The sequence below is a fragment of the Podarcis liolepis genome (genome assembly GCF_965112155.1).
Source record: "Podarcis liolepis genome assembly, chromosome: 2".
In the NCBI taxonomy this organism is placed as follows: Eukaryota; Metazoa; Chordata; class Lepidosauria; order Squamata; family Lacertidae; genus Podarcis; species Podarcis liolepis.
The window spans coordinates 3,152,001-3,168,810 of record NC_139555.1 but is presented as its reverse complement, the minus strand read 5'-3'; the positions used below and the strand labels follow the sequence as shown (position 1 = coordinate 3,168,810).

The window sequence follows — 16,810 nt, the reverse complement described above, 5'->3', positions numbered from 1 at the left end:
CAAGCAGCTATTTGCTTGTTGGACTGCTCTCTAGCATTATGTACAATAAACCACTTGTGAGTTGGAAGCTTTATTGAAGAACAACAACCTGCCCCCAAACATGAGAATCTTCTTGCAGGTGGTGACTGCTGTTATTGCTTGATCAGAAAGGCCTGGTTGATGCTTCCTTATACAGCGAGCCTGCAATTTATGCGGATCTAACTTCTACACATTATTTTTTAGCCAAGGGCTAAAGACACAGGTCAAGCTGTAATTTCTGGAGTTACGTTACAGTGGGAATAATGTGCCTTAGGCATGCAAGGCCACAGGGGTTTTGCAGAATAGTAATGGCACCCACACATCTAGTGTCCAAGGAAGGGTAGCAATAGCAACCCTCTAGTCAAATCTGCTCATGTTTAACCTTAAGGGCAATAAACGTGCTTTTTAAAAAACACACACAAGCCCAAGACTGAACTTGGGTGACTGAACTCTGTGCCCCAGACTAGTTTCCCTGCTTTCAGAGCATGGTGAAGAGACTGACTACAAAGAACTTCTAAACAACTCAGCTTAGAGACCATATGCAGTTCTAACAGAAGGTCAGGCACAAGTGTTTACTTGTTGAATTTGATTCCTTTAAAAAACATACAAGTGAGGTAATATAGAGTAACCACATTCATCCGAAAGCACACGGGGGGAGAAAAAGAGTAGATAGCAGCCCAGCTCTATCCCACACCCTTCTGTCTTGTCACACGCAGAAGGGTGGTCGCTACTGAGGAGAGGAAAAGCATGTAACCATAGTAGCTCTTGGGATAGCCCTACCTGACTTCAGCTTCCTTTTCGCTGAGTTCACTGGAGACTGATGCCACAAATGCATGAAGGAACAGAGCATGCTATTATGTAAAGTAGCATCCACAGGGCTCCTCCTTGTAGAACTTGGACCTCTCAGAACTGATGGTAGCCTCCAAACTTACTTTATTTGCTACTAATTGTTTAGCAGACAGGTTTCCTGAGTAAACAATGTGGCAGGTTATGCTTAGGTGCAAACAATAATAACGGTTAAAATCCCCCACAAAAATGCTGGTGTAGTTCTAATTACCAGATGCAATTATGACCTTTTCATCTTTTCCAAGCATTTCTTAGGGACAAGGTTTATTTCTTTAGCTGAATCCTTTTCATTGTTGGTGCCAGGAGATTTTCAGAAGCCAAAGAAAAACCAGTCTTTAGGACTAATAGCAAGCATGTTATATCGTCCTCAGATTTATTGAATCCAGTGCCAGTGAAACATACAGAATCCACCCCCCGCCCAATGAAAGCACATGGCAGAGAATAGGGAAAACCCAGGCAACCACAGACCCCCTCCATGGAGCTCTCCCCACAATCTGTTTGAGAGGAAGCTGTAAGGCAAGATGATACAGAGGGCAGGCTAAGGACCAAGCAGGTTTTAGTGGAAAAAAACAACCACGAGTGTCCCAGTGCCCCGTACCATTTATCCCTTCTACACTATCTCATTATAATTCTAGGTGTTGGTAATGGTGTGTGGTTGCTGTTCTCATCCTTTCCCATTTCATAGTGCCCTTGCGGGCTCTCTATGGTCACCTGTTTTTACAAAGTTGTCTCCTTTCCCATTTTTCCTATTACTTCTAGCTTGGTAAAAAGCTTTAGATCAGCCCTGGTTCTCCTCCCCACACCCAGTATCTGGCTACTCATGTCTCCCTACCGGCTTAGAACATAGGATGCACGCAACATCTACTAAATGTAAAGCTGGCTTAGGTGCCAGCTTATCTTTGCAGTGCAACCACTGATAGCTTATCCAAGAAAACCTCTTTAGTCATGTAGTCAGAAGCCTCCTCTTGGCCCGTGTTGTGATGCAGCCAGTCCAGGCTCCTCCACCCTTCTGTAAATTATCAGATGCAACAGCTGCTCCAAGGTTATTCCAGGGAATGCAAGGTCCCAGCAAGGCAGCAACAGCACAATAAGTTAAAAGCAAATATTTGCAACAGTTCTAGTAGAGCGATTCTTCCTGGACAAGCATCTCTGCTGCTGGAGCACTCTTCTCCCAACCGCTCAGTCGACATTGGGAAGCAGGCAAAGGGGTTTTTCTTCCATGCCCTCCAACCGGCGGCCTCTCTTATCCACACACCAGCACTGGCCTCTTTTCTGTCCCTTGGATGCCTGACACTGTAGGGGGCAATGATGTTAGTGGAAGATAAGACTACTGTGGAACAGCAGCTTCTCTAGCCCATGGATCCGGGCAATTCCCCATTTGTGCATGATCGGCATGCGCAAGCCACTTCGGCTCTGCAATGGGGCAGGACGGGTAGGGTGGGCTTACATGCATCCCACTGACACACAGTGCCTCAAAGCACAACCTCTGTGTATATGGGGAGTTGCCTGTATACACAGTGGGAGAGACTGGATATTTTTAACATAAGATTCTGGTAGGAAAGTTGAAGCCAAAAGAACCAGAACACTAAGCCAACTGAGAAATTACTCAGCTTATTAGAGTTATGGCTTGCTATAAAAGCCCAAGAGTAGCTCACTTTGCCTCTAGGCAACTTTTCAGTATACCTGCTTACGCCTGTAGAACCCTTTGGTGTCACAGTTGGGAATGAAGATGTCTTGACCATTCTGGTAGAGCGGGGCCTTCAACTCCTGCAAGATGGCTGCCAGGTGCCTGCGGCAAGGAGCCTGCCAAATAGAAATAGGACAGTAGTTAAGTTGTGGTGGGAACCTGTGGCCTCTCAGATGTTATTAGATCACTCCATCGGCCACAGCCAGGATGATGGAAGTTGTAGTCTAACATCATCTGGAGAGCCACAGGTTCCCTGGTATTGGATTGACAAAAGAGCTATGATACCCATAGGTGGACAGAAGCCAGAAGAGTCAAGCAGTGTATTCAGCCTGGGTTTAACAGTACTTTAAATACAAGTGTTTGGGTCTGCTTTACAAGTCAAGGGTTTATACAGAAGGCACCATATAAAAGTGCTAGCATGGCAGGGAGCGATACGCTGGCTTCCCCTATAGGGAGGAAGGCTGTATGTGTTAAACCATGAGGAAGTGTTCAATTACGAGATCCTTCTCTGGCTTACTGAAAATATGCAATCCCAGAAAGATTATACCTCATGCTTTTCTGTAAGTAGGAATTTGGTGGTGTGAGAAGGAGAGAGAGAGAAATAGAAGCAAACAGTTAAGAGCAATAATGTGCAGGTTCCTCAGTTCTTCTAACATCACTTTCCTGTGCAGGAAGGTCCATACAGAGCAGGAAGCCAGAATGTCAGCAGGGAAGCAGTCCCTTCTATTCTTTCTCTGGGTGGGAAAGTACAGGCTGCTTGCTCCACGTACCATATCACGCTCCTGTTTGGCATCACTGCCCAGGGAGAGCTGCTGTAGCTGGGTTTTGCCAACCGTGACCTCTTGCAGTGGATCCTGGCTCTGTAACAGGAGAGGCTCTGCTGTTGATTGACCGGCATGGTGATTCTCCTCCCAACCATCATCTAGAGAGATGGAAACAGGCTTCAGCCTTTCAGTCACCTTCTTAAGGATGACAAGGGGAGGGAGGGAGGACCAGCTGCAGGACAGCAGTTCCCAAATCCTACAGAGAACAATGTTGAAATATTGGGTGCATCCACATTCTCTTCCAAGCAGAACATGAAAACAGAAGATGAATGGAACAGTCAGCCTCTGTTATTCCTATCAGTATATCTGGTAACATTTACCACCACCCACCCACCCTGTGCAGGGGGTATGATTAAGGATGCACTGCATGAGCTGCAGCTGACGGGGTCTGAGGGATCCCAGAAGTCCAGCCCTGCCTCGAGTCCTGTAACTGGGCAAAAGGGAAGCAGGACACAGTAGGGATGTTAACTAAACTGCCCTGCAGTTGAAAGAAACATATCTGCTCATTGTTCTGGAAGCTCATCAAGAAAATAGAATCATAGAATTGGAAGAGACCACAAGGGCCATCGAGTCCAACCCCCTGCCAAGCAGGAAACACCATCAGAGCACTCCTGACATATGGTTGTCAAGCCTCTGCTTAAAGACCTCCAAAGAAGGAGACTCCACCACACTCCTTGGCAGCAAATTCCACTGTCGAACAGCTCTTACTGTCAGGAAGTTCTTCCTAATGTTTAGGTGGAATCTTCTTTCTTGTAGTTTGGATCCATTGCTCCGTGTCCGCTTCTCTGGAGATACATGTGTGAAACCCATCTAGATACATGTGTGAAACCCATCTAGCATTAACTGCAAAGTAAACGTGCCTCTATGCCAGGTATCAAAAGTTGTGATCAGTGAGCAATACCTCTCTAAAGGTGGTGGGATTTGCAATACAGCCAAAGACTTTGGTTAGTTTCTCCTCCTTGACATTTCAGATAATCTTACCCTTGCCTAGTATTTTGCCAGATGCCGCAACTGGGACATACTCTGCACTTAGTCAAAGAGCTGGAACAGACATTAGGAGCAACTCATCCAGAAAAACCCTCAGCCATGAAGCTACACTGCCCTGAAAGGCACGTGGGATAAAAATGTAAGAAAGAAATGTACACTGGAAAGCACTGTTTCGCCTAACAGCTATTTCAAATAATCATTTGTCCATCTCCAGCCAAGAACTAGCAGTGTCCAAAGGACAATTTTTAAAGCTAATATTCTCCAGAAGGTAGTTTTGGAGGAATCTTAACAGTCACATGCACTTCCCATTTTTTTAATATATAAAAAATCCTAATCTAGTTATCCCTATCTCCTCCAGCCCCATAATGTTGTCACTTGGGACAATAAGTGTTGAACACTTCAGTTCTCCCTTTGTGACAATCAGAATGGAGGCTAGCTGAATTCACGCCCAGATATATTGTTGTCAAGTTATACTTTTCCGGGGGGGGGGGGCATGTTCAGGACCTTAGCCCAGTTGTGCTTTTTACTGTAGAATTTAGAAAGGAAACAGATGTATAATGCAGCCTTTCTGTTCCCAAATTCCAGCCACTTACCATTTAAGTGAGCATTTCTGTACACAAAAAGCACCTGAGACAAAAATCAACAACAAACCAACCAAAAGCCAAGAAGTATATCTTTGCTGTTTTTGTTGGGGGACTTTTTCTCCCAGGCAGTTTTAATGTATTGGGGAAAAAGAAGGTTAAAAAAAGTCCCATTGGGTTTTTCGAACAAAAGCTGATCCAGGGAGTGCAGAATTTTGCATGCTGATTTAATAACTGACTGGCATCAGCAAGTCTGGAATAATGGAGAAACTCACCAAGTCCAGGCGTGTCAAAGTAATCATGACAGATGATTTTAGTATCATTTGGGGCAGTTTTAATAATTATGCAGTCCTGAAGGAACATGGATTTTTCCCACCAGCAACAAAGGGATACTTCCAGAAAGGAAAGTTCAGTGGGCAGGTTTAGTTGAGAAAACTGTTTCACTCCACCATCCATGAGACCCAAGTGAAATAGACAGCTTCTAGTAGTCAATAATGAAGATGTAAAATTAGCTCTGCTAAAAATTTCTGCACATGAATGATGTGGGTAAAACACAATCATATACACATTACCCCTTACAGCAGCACACAGAGGACCTGAAGATTATCACTGGTTACGTCTATAGACACATGTGGAGCACGTTACAGATTGTGATCATTGACAACCTGTGGATTTGCTCCACAGCTGACCACTGGCTCAGCTCTCACATGAGACTTCTGCATTTTCCACACAGCTCCTCAAGGGGGCAGCAGAGCTTCCTTGCATCAACCCATTTCCTGTGAGGTCCTGTACTACTAGTACAGTGGTACCTCGGGTTAAGAACTTAATTCGTTCCGGAGGTCCATTCTTAATCTGAAACTGTTCTTAACCTGAAGCACCACTTTAGCTAATGGGGCCTCCCACTGCCGCCGCACAATTTCTGTTCTCATCCTGAAGCAAAGTTCGTAACCCGAGGTACTATTTCTGGGTTAGCGGAGTCTGTAACCAGAAGCGTCTGTAACCCAAGGTACCACTGTAGCTCCAATTCAGTCTGGATTGTACATACAGCACCCTGGCTCAGTGGAGACCATTTAAGGCTGTTGAAACGGTAGCAGCAAGAACGATGGGCAAAGCCTACTTAGTAGGCCATAATGACAAGTTCCATGCAGGACAAAAAGACAGAACAGGTTCCAGCCATAAAAGAATCACATGTTTTTTGGAGGCTACATACATATTTATTAGAGAGCATGATTAATCTTAAAAACTCAGGGTGCTTGTAGGCTGCCCAATCACATACATGTTCAACTCAGAAGCAATTCACAGTGTGATCAGTGGGACTTGCCTTCTTATCTAAGGATGAGTAGAACTGCAGTCTTATCCTGGAAAACTCCAGGGGCTTCCTGGCTGTGAAATGCTAGACCATTTTCACCAGTGATTGATAAATCCAGGATGCTGCACCAGTGTCAGGCTTTGGGGGGATTGGCTTCCTCACCTGTGGCCGTAAATGAGCAGATCAAAGGAAAGGGAATTCTTACCAGTTAGTTTCTTTAATAAACACAGCGAAGGTCAAAAGAAAGCCTCTAACCAGAATGGCAGTGCTCCCAATTAAGGTCACTCCCCCCCCTCCGTCCCTATTAATCTACGTCATTCCTATGTTTTGTAATCTGAGATTGTAGCCTCTGTGCTTTCTTTTCTGCCACTTTCTGAGCTCTCAGAGACTTTGGGGAAGGGGGGTAGATAGTACCCAGGGACTGTGAATCTGTTAACTCTCTCTCTTCTAGTGTTAGATCTGCTAGCTGTTCCCCATCCAGTATTTCCCAGCTTCTGCCTTCTGAACTATGCCCCTCTGCAAACCACTGTTCCAAAGCTATACTGTCCTCCTGCTCCTGGGAAGATTCAGGATCAGGAGGGGGGTGGCGGCTCCCACCATTCCTCCTCAGTGCAGCCCTCCTCAGGACAGTCCCTGACAATCTGCAAGTTATCCACATGATAAATTATACCTTTACCCAGGTCATTTGATCAAATGGAATCAAGGTTCAATCGATTAGATACAAAGCCCCACTTAGCCTAGTATAAACAGCAGGCAGATGTTGATTAAGTGTTTTCCTAACTGCAAAAACAAGGCATGGGTAAAATGGCAAAATAGGAAGAGAGATGTATGCATGAGTTACTGAAGGTCCCATCCAGATCACAACTGGCCTAGACTCCACTGCTTTCATCTTTCAAAAACCACTTCTGCATTAATAGTGTCTAAAAGTTTGATATTAAAAAGGTGGATTTTTTTTAGTATTCCAAAGGATTTGTTGGATATTGCGGTCTCTAAGCCAGCTTTTACAACTTGGGTAAAGGGTAAAGGGGACCCCTGACTGTTAAAAGTCCAGTCGCAAACAACTCTGGGGTTGCAGTGCTCATCTCACTTTACTGGCTGAGGGGGCCGGCGTTTGTCCGCAGACAGCTTCTGGGTCATGTGGCCATCATGACTAAGCCACTGCTGGCGAAGCAGAGCAGTGCACAGAAACACCGTTTACCTTCCCGCTGGAGCAGTATCTATTTATCTACTTACACTTTGATGTGCTTTCGAACTGCTAGGTTGGCAGGAGCAGGGACTGAGCAACGGGAGCTCACCCCATTGTGGGGATTTGAACCGCCGACCTTCTGATCGGCAAGCCCTAGGTTCAGTGGTTTAACCCACAGCGCCACCAGCGCCCCCCCAGTGTTCCTAGGTTTTGACCACTCGTGCAATCCTCTGCATGTTTACTTGGACATAATCATCCTTTATTCCCCAAATAAGCGTGCATAGGATTGCAGCTTGAAATGCAGGTTTATTCTGATTTCCACACAATGTTTGGCTGTAGTAAATGTTTCTGAGCAAGGTTTGATGCTGCTCCTCCTAACAATGTCAGGCTACAAGTGTATTACAAGGACAGAAAGCTGTCACAAATTCATGAAACAATGTTCAGTGCTACATGTGTAATGTAAAAAACTGATGTCTCATTTTTGGGTTTGTTGAACTGCATGCATGCACATACTTGAATTCACGCCAAGAGGCCTGAATAAGGTTGCCATTTAAAATATTTTAAAGTAGGAGGTGGAGGAAGATGCACTCAGTGCTTCTTAATCATCAGGACAGTGGCATTCAGTGCTTCTTAGTCATCAGGAGCGGAGTGAATTTTACAAGCTCAACACAAGCAGTTCTCCAACCACAATCCCTCAGCAGAGGGAAGGGTTTGGCATGATCTCCACATCTCCAATATCCCTTCTTACCTCTGGATTTTATTTTGAGAAGAGAATGACAATTTATTGCACAAGCCATTTGAGGGACATGCCGACCACAATTCCTTGCTGCCAACTGTGGTTTTCATCTTCTCCATATTAACAAACTAAGAGATCTTTTTATTTTTATATCAGACAGCGTAACTGGGGCACCTGTTTTGCATGTTCAGTGCCAAGCTAAGCTCAAATCTGCATACCTTCTACAAAATGATGACAAAGCAACTAGACATTACATTGGAAATCCATGGCACTGGAAGGGCTACCAATATAGCTGTTTTCTCCAGAAGTGACATAACTTGCTCACTTGGGAATGTTGGAGAATCCAGATGATGTTGGTATGACATCATTCTGTTCCAGTGTTCTCTCCGTTGTCCTTCTGACTTTATAGACCTAGTTCACTGCAAATTGTCTGACTTTTAGTACAAGCCTAGTGCTAGCCTCAACTCACCCAGCACAGAGGAGTGGTCCATGAGGCAGCTGTTGCTAGGGCTGGCAAACCCCAACCGTTCTGTATTTCTTGGTTGCTCTGCCACCATTATTGCCCCTGCATCATCTATGGAGCTCTATTGAAAAAGGTGAGAATTCTGCATATCACCTGTTCAGGAGAGCAAAATAGAATAGATTCAGACCTTCTATTTTTCCTGCCAAACAGTTGAATGGCAGGATTTTAATCTGCAATGCATTTTTTTAAATGTTAAAGACCATGGCTTCCCATATTAACTTGTCTGTGCTTTAAAATCTTCTGCTGATGTTCATTCTCCAGGTGCCTCCTTCATCAGAGATCTGCTATTCAACAGGAAGGGAAAGGGCTTTCTCAGCAGTGGCACCCCAGTTATGGAATGCCCTCCCTATCGAGGCTCAGCTTCCACCAACACTGCAGTCTTTCCAGTGCCAACCAACATTTTTACTCACTCAGGCATTTAAAAATTTTGTTTTATTATCATTTTATGCTATAAACCGATTGTATACCACTCTGAAATCCAAATGAGTTGAATGGCAGCAAATACATGTTTTAATAAATAAGACCACAGGGTGGGGGGCGGAGGCAATGTCAGGGCCATATATGCCAGCAATCAGGGTGTATGGGATGTTAGGAGAGGGGTAGCACCTCTGGTGGGGGACACATCGTGCTCCTTCTGAGTTAGTTTGCCCACTTTTGCCCCCCCCCCCTGCACTCAGCTCTTGCCAGTGGCTCCTAGAAGCTGTCAGCATGGGACAGCAGCCACACCCCGGGAACGGCTTCGATTGGCCAGCTAAACGAGGTGAGGGGAGCCAATGGGTCTCAGACCCTTGGCGATTGAGGGACTTCCCTTGCATGGGAAAACAGGCTCTGGTGGATTGAATGGACGAGACCGATAGTGGGTCCAATGGTCAAGAAGGAGGTTCTGCACGTGCTGAACATGGAAGTGAGGGGCAGGTGGGGTTTGTCAAACCTGGAAGGGAGTCCATCTAGGAGAAGGAAAACTCTGAACCTAAATCTCTGCTGCCTTGTGAGCAGAGGCATGGGGGGGGGGTGTCTGTGGCTCTGGGCACAATTTTGTGAGGGGGCACCAAGAGGCACCCTACAGCAGGCTCCTTCAACAGAGCCTGACTCTGATCAAGAAGCAGCTGTGCCTTGGCTGTGGCGCTCCTGCCTGTCTGCAGCTCAGCCCTGGGTCAGCCCTGACCCAGAGGAGGAGAGCAGGAGGAGAGTGGGCAGCAATGCTGCTGGCCCACCCCCCTCGGCCACGGTGCACCTTGTGCCCAGCCACAGCAGCTGTGCCGCTGGGTCAGGTCTGACCCAGAGGGGGAGATTAGAAGGAGAGTGGGCAGCAGCTCCCCCCTTCTCCCCTGGACTGTGGCACCCAGAAGGGCACCCTCCAGCCCCAGCACCACTGAAAGCACACCCCATGCAGTGCAGGCATACGCTCTGCCGCTGCTTGGGAGATATCTTCAGGAGAAAAAAAGGCTATGGAGTACCCCTACAGAAATCCACATTTGGATGGTGCCTTGTATGCCTTCTGGCAACTCCTGCAGCCCAGCTGGTGCCAAACATATTGCTCTGCTTTCCTTTGGACCACATCAGGGAGGCAGAGAGGGAGTTTGCCCAGGGCCTCCAGACACGCTGCCCAGGCTTGCACCCTGAGAAGGTCACATCCGTGCTACTAATGCAGTGGTTGATTTCATCTCTCGAGACAGATGGATGCCAACAGAAGCCAGGAATCTCATGGCCTGATGTTAACACTTAGCCTTGGCTGTTTCCATGGACTGGATGTGTTCAACTTCAGAGAGCATCAGGAACAGAAAGAACTAAGAATGCACAGTATCAGCCTTGTTGTAGGCAGTATAAGCCTCTGGACTGGCCAGGCCAGGCTTATGTACTAGAACCAAGGTCAAATCCCTGGTCAAAAGCAACAGTCCCTGTTGCACTTTCAGGATCCAGATTAACTGCTTACTTGTTGTCCCAGGGAGCCTGGGAGTTCAATAGCAGACCAAAATCTGGATTCTGCTCTGGCTAGTTATAGACCCCAACTGGTCCTGGCAAAAAGAGCAAGAAGGTCTAGCCAAGCATGACCAAGATTTTTGAAAAAGGAAAATGCAGGGCCAGCTTCTCTCTTTGTCCACTGCTCTGTGTCACAACACAAAGGATAAGAGCCAAATTTTGCTCGTGAAAATAAGTACCCATGTGAGTTGCCCAGCATCTTTCCATCATCTGGCAGAATGGCTCCTTTTCAGCTTGCTAGAGAGGAAAAGCAAAACCAAGGGCACTTGCAAGTAATCCAGTTTGCAGATTATGGCTCATTTCATGCAATCAAAGAAAACAGACTGCTGTCAGCAAGTGCCCAGGAAGCAAGCAAAAACGTGTTTTCGGGAGTTGTGCTCCAGTGCAGAGTCGGACACGCTGCCAGACATGCTCACATCCCCTCCTCTCCTGTTGCCACAGACCAGTACTAGCATTTCAAGAGTTCTGAGGCAGTGTCCTTAAATCACAAGTCTAATCATAAATCCAACTCATAAAGTAGGTTCATGACAAGGAACTGCCAGATCCAAACTTTACTTGCACAGTACAGTATATTAGCTTTATAGAGTTGAAGCCCAAGCTCTTCTTCCCAGGGTTCCTCTCTCCACCCCACAAACTAGTGGATTCTTGCAGTCTACAAAGGGAAGCCGTAAAGAACTGTTTGCGAAACCTCCCCAGAGAGAAGAGGAGAAGGTGCAGCTCCAGGGAGGCAGAGATGATTTTGCAGTCTTCTCCCTGCAAGACAAGTTTGGCACTGCACCCGCTACTAGTCTGAGCAAAAGGTGACTCAGGCCTGGCATGAGAGATCAAGGGGGGCCACGGCGTGTGTTCAGCTCACACACAAGTCTAGGTGACCTAACCGATTTCAGGGGTCATCCCTGGTGTTTATACCTGGTTTGGAGGGGCTATGGAGGCTTCTAGACCTCAGGTTGCATATAGTTAGGTCCGAGTTACCAGAGAGGCATTAAATGTTTCCAAAGTTGGAACAAAACACGAACGGCTGAGCAAAGAACTCAAAGCACACACATTTCAAAAGTACCTACTCCCCCTGCACAAACACGATTCCAAATCAAGTAACTAATTCAGATTCAAATTTTGTAGTTCAAGCACAGGGGGGGGGGGGAACCTATGAGCCCTTATGGCTTTTATGCTTCAAGGCTAGAAAAAGCAGCAGCCAGCATTCGCTACTCAGCACCCGAAAGACTTCTCTTCCCTTTCTGCCCTTGATTGTACATCTTCGCAATCTTCAATTTTGTTTGGGGAATAGGGACTGCTTATATTAATATATAGGTTTAAATCAGACTGTGTGGATTATTTTCATTCCTAATGTGAGCTGGTGATGTTACTTCTTTTGTCTTTGCTGTATTTACAAAATTAAAGAAATGTAAAGAAAGAGCACTTGAATCGCACCGTGGGAGTGCAGGAAGAGGACAGCTGATCGTTTCACTCCATCACCTTCGCTGCCGGCAATCCTATGGCTCTTTACTTGGGAGTAAATCCCACAGTGTTCAATAGGGTTTTGCTCCCTTTGCGCCGAGGATCTTACATGTGAATCTCGATGAAAGGCCAAGGAGGTTCAGTCCTCTCCTGCATCCAATATGCTCCCAACCCCCCTTTATACTTCCTCACCCTCCATACTTTAGGATCACTTGCTTGGCAATCTTGGCCCCGCGATATTTCATGGAAGGATAGAATTGTAGAGTTGCAAGGGACCCCGCGGGGTCATCTAGTCTAACCCCCATGCGGGACTCTCTACCGCCTTCCGCCCCCCCCCCCCCGCTTCCCCGCTTGCCAGGCGCGGCTCCTCCACGGCACTCACCTGCCGCGGGCGCCGCCTCCGTCTGGTTCCGGCCGCCTCCGGCCACGCAGACCCCGCGGCCGTGCAGCAAGGCGTGCAGCGGAGTGCGCTCGCCGGGCCGAGGGACGCAGCGCAAGCCGGGCGCGCAGCTCGGGGTGTAGACGCCGCACGGCTCGCCCAGCGCCCGCGCGTCGCAGCCCTGCTCGTCGCCAAGAGCCTGCGCGGAGGATGCGCGGCCGCCCGCCGGGGAAGCGCAAGGGGCGCCGCCGCCTCCCGCCTCGGTCAGCAAGAGGAGCAGCAGCAGCGGCGCCGTCTCCAAGCAGCAAGCCGGGAGCATGGTGGTCCGCAGGGCGCCCGGTGCCGGAGCCGCGGAGAGAGTGGCTGGAGCACCGCGCGGCAGCCCTTAAATGCGTGCAGCGCGCAGCGCCAGCCCCCGAGCCGCCGGCCTCCTTCCGCGCCAGGTGCGCAGCCTGCCCGGCTGGAAGGGCGCCAGCCCGCGGGGTGGGGCTGCGGGCGACCGCGAGGAGCTGGCGGGCAGCTGGGGCTCCGCGCCCCGCCGCTCCAAGGCGGGAGGTGCCAGGCGCCCTGCGCGGCGCGGGAGCCCCGTCCAACGGCCGGCCCAGGAAGCGCGCCATGCGCCAAGCGCCCGGTTCCCGTCTTGGGAACTGCCTTCCGAGCAAGCCGCGGAAAACCTGGGCGGCGGAGGGCTCGCCATTAGGAACTGGAGGAAAGACCCCGCTTCGGAATCCTGTAGACACAGGCGGGGCGGCGGGGGGGGGGCGCTTACCGCACCCGAGCCTCGCGTCTCCCCCGGAGGCTCCGCGCGGCCCGAGAGGGCACCACCATCTGCCCGCCGCCCAAAGGCGAGCAGGCTCCTTGCCGCTCGAAAAAGCAAGGCGGGCCTGCAGGGTGCCGCAGCGGAGCGCGGCTCGGGCCCCGGGATTGTGGCCCGTCCCGCCCCGAGGGCGCCCAAGCGGCTGGCAGCTGCGCCCCTGCCTCTACAAGCCGCGAAGCGCTCTTTCTGGACCCAGCCCACCTCGCGGGGGGTGGAAACAGGGGAAGAGGGGAGGGAATGGTTAAGTCAGAAGGAACCGTGCCTAGGATGGGCCTGCAAAGCAGCATCCTTCTGCACACTTGCTTCGGAGGAAGGTCGCCTGCCCCACTTTCAGGAACTTATTTCGAAGTAGTAAACATGGACACGAATCTTGCTGCACACTTCTCAACTTCTGAACCTAGGCAGCACGGAGACGCCGCGTGCATGCACGTTCACACGCATGGGCGTGGCCAAGGGGGTGCAGGGAGGGCAGCTGCCTCCTTAAATTAAGTAAATAATTAGAAATGCTTAACTGACCGATTGCATTGCAGATATCTCGGTTCTCCCCCCTCCCCCACATAAAGCCTGCTCCCTTTAAATAAACACTGGCTACGCCCATGTTCACAGGAAAGTCCCATTCTGTTCAATTAATCATCGGTAAATGCAATAGAAGTATTGCTTTGGAATTCCAGGCAATCAGAATTCGGCTTGGTTTTTAGAAGAAAAGTAAAAAAATAAATCTCATTCTTAAAGCAGAATATTTTATCAAACATTTCCACATGCACCCACACATTTAGCCTTTTTAAATTTGAAGAGGAAAACAAAGATAACAGTCCCAAGTCGCAGTCAAAATACGACAACTTGCTGCAGTGGAAGGAACCCTGAAGCCCAAATCTAGCCTGTTTTGAAATAAAAGCTAAGATGCAAATTCAGCAATTATGCTATTGGTGTTTGTCTCACCCACCTGAGCACCGGGATTAGAACACTGACAGTGCTATCTACTCAGAAGTAAATCCCACAAAATTGAATGGGACTTTCTTTCCAGATAAAGGAGGATAGCATTGCAGTGCAATATTCCCATTTTGTTTCTGGGAAAAACAGAATGAGGAAATTCTTGCCTGAAGCGGGAGTTTTGTTTTCTCATGTTAGAGAACACAATAATCAGCCATCGGAAAATACTCACTTTTATCTGATGATAGGACTGCCAAGTTCCCTCTCCCCCATGAACCCCTGTACCTTAAAACATGCAAATTGATCAAAAATTAACAAGAGGCTCTGTTTTCCTCCATGAAGGTTTTGTGAAGTTGCAACTTTCAAGTCATGTGGCAGTGAAGTCGAGGTACTTCTGAGCCTTCAACTGTGCTGAATAACTGGTGCAGCTTGCAAACCTTTGCAAAAGGAGGTGCAGCTTGCAAACTGTGATCAGGAACACTTTACCTATTGGATTTCTGCCTGTCACCAAGCTGTTAAATGCATGGGGTTGGGGAAGAGAGACAGGCGCTTCACCCTGAGTGCTTGTTTGTGGTTATAACCAACCGTCAGTTAGTGGGAATAAATTGCTGACACTTGTAACATCTGAGTGCTGAAAGATGATAATTAGGTAACAGGGTATTACAACCACAAAATCGAAGCATAAGGCTTGAACGAATTTACTTCTCCCCCTTTTATTTCATGCTCTCTCCTCTTTTCCTGCAATGCTCCAGTTCAGCTCCTTTCTCTGCAGTTGTGCAAACCACCTTTTAAAATCTGCTCCTGTGCCTTTAACAGCAGGCTGAATCTTCTGGGTATGGAAATACCTGGCAGGAGCTTTGGCTGCAATCCTAACCATGTCTGTGGGTCTTACTCCCAAATCAGAGGGTTAGGATTGCAGAGCTTGTGTGTCTGCTCAAGGTGAGTCTTTACCAGAGCTCAGTTGAGCTTACTCCCGAGTAAATGTAATGTGATGTCATTTACCTCCAGACATGTCCCATTATGTTCATTGGGTCTTCCAGGAATGCACATAAGACAGGTTAAGACACACTAGTGAAAGTTGTCCCTTTTTAACTCAGGACTTCTGGGTTAACTATTTAGGGATGGGCTGAACTTTAACTGACACCCCCTCATTTGTCTAAGAAGGTCAAGGCAGAATACGTGGGGTTACCTTGCTTTTACCCTCACAACAACCCTGCAAAGTCGGTTAGGCTGAGAGTTAGAGGAGTCCGCCTCTCAAACTCCTCCTGTTTGACTTAATGTAATTATTTGGGGATGGTGTTGAAACTGTTTCCAAACAAAAGCCGGCAATGAGCCAAAACATCCCTGCTCAGGGCCCTTTTGTGTGTCCCCTTTTTGGGGGGGGGGAGAGATTGGGAGAGATTGGCTCTTCTTCCCACCCTTAAAATTTTATTCTGTTTGGATCCAGGCAGAATGCTTGGAATACTTAAAGTTTCCAGTCCATCTCTGTTGTGTAATTCAATTGCCCAGCTATTTCCCTTCTTGGCTGGTTCTTTCCAAAAACATGACATCCATCACTTGGGTTGTTTTTGAAAAGTTGCTCTTAAGACTTAGTCTTCCTGCTTGGCAGTCACTTACAATGTCCAGGGGATGAGGAACCCTTACCTGTTCTGTGTGGGGTGTGAATGAAGCTGAGTGGTTAGAGCAGAAGAGAATGCCCTTCTGCAGAATGTGTATAAGATCTGCAAGAATTTCCAACTCACAATCAATTTGGTTGCTGAAAAAAGAATGTTTGGGGGGAAACCAGGAGTGGAATTTTGTGTGAAAGGATTTGTGACCTTGGTTTCTTTTGGTACCCATCACAAATTCCTGGGGTGAGCTTGTGTTCAGCTGCACCCTGTTCCTGAATTCTCAGAACATGTTTGTCTGCCTGAGTCACGACTTTGCTCCTGGCTTTGCTTGATGGATCTTGGGGTTCTGGTAAAACAGCCAAAGGAGAGCCTGGTGGTCTGCCCACTAAGGGCCATCTAGGTCCGCATCCTCCTTCCCAGTGGCCAGCCAGATGCTTCTGGGGGAAAGCCCACAAACAGGACATGAAAGAAACAACCCTCCTCCTGTCCTTTGTGCCCGGCATTTGGTATTCAGTGGAGTGCTGCCTCCAGGGGAATCTTGCAGTCTTCACCACTGATTAAAGTTGCCAACGGATCAGGAAAATGCAGCTTTGGCTGCTTGTGCACCTTCAGGAACCAGTTTGCATAACTTTCCCGTATGGAGATGAACTATTATCACGTGCTAATGTTTGCCTGAACATCTGGCTGCTGTTAAGGAAATTGGGACTAGCAAAATGGTAGCAATCCTTGGGAGCAGCACACAGCTGGATTCAGGGAGATAGAATGCAATAGAAGACATGGCTCTAAAATAGGGCTGCCAATTGGCCAGATAACAGCCCAGCCGGTTCCTGTGCCTTTTGAGAGGTTTGCTCTCAATAATTAGGTTAAGCTTTTCATGGCATGAAACATAAATCACTTGCGAATGGCTCCAGGTCAAGCTGCAGGCATAACCAACAAGGTGCC

General features: G+C 48.0%; 1 protein-coding gene across 1 annotated transcript; it reads right to left on the bottom strand.

Moving 5' to 3' along the window:
* Positions 1–1,216: 1,216 nt before the first annotated feature.
* Positions 1,217–13,459, bottom strand: IGFBP6 (insulin like growth factor binding protein 6). The gene is made up of 4 exons (XM_083486769.1): positions 12,515–13,459; positions 3,322–3,473; positions 2,548–2,667; positions 1,217–2,157 (listed from the first exon to the last, which is right to left on the bottom strand). Exons 1-4 carry the CDS (start codon positions 12,828–12,830, stop codon positions 2,044–2,046), a joined length of 702 nt encoding a protein of 233 aa, XP_083342895.1. The 5' UTR covers positions 12,831–13,459; the 3' UTR covers positions 1,217–2,043.
* Positions 13,460–16,810: the final 3,351 nt, after the last annotated feature.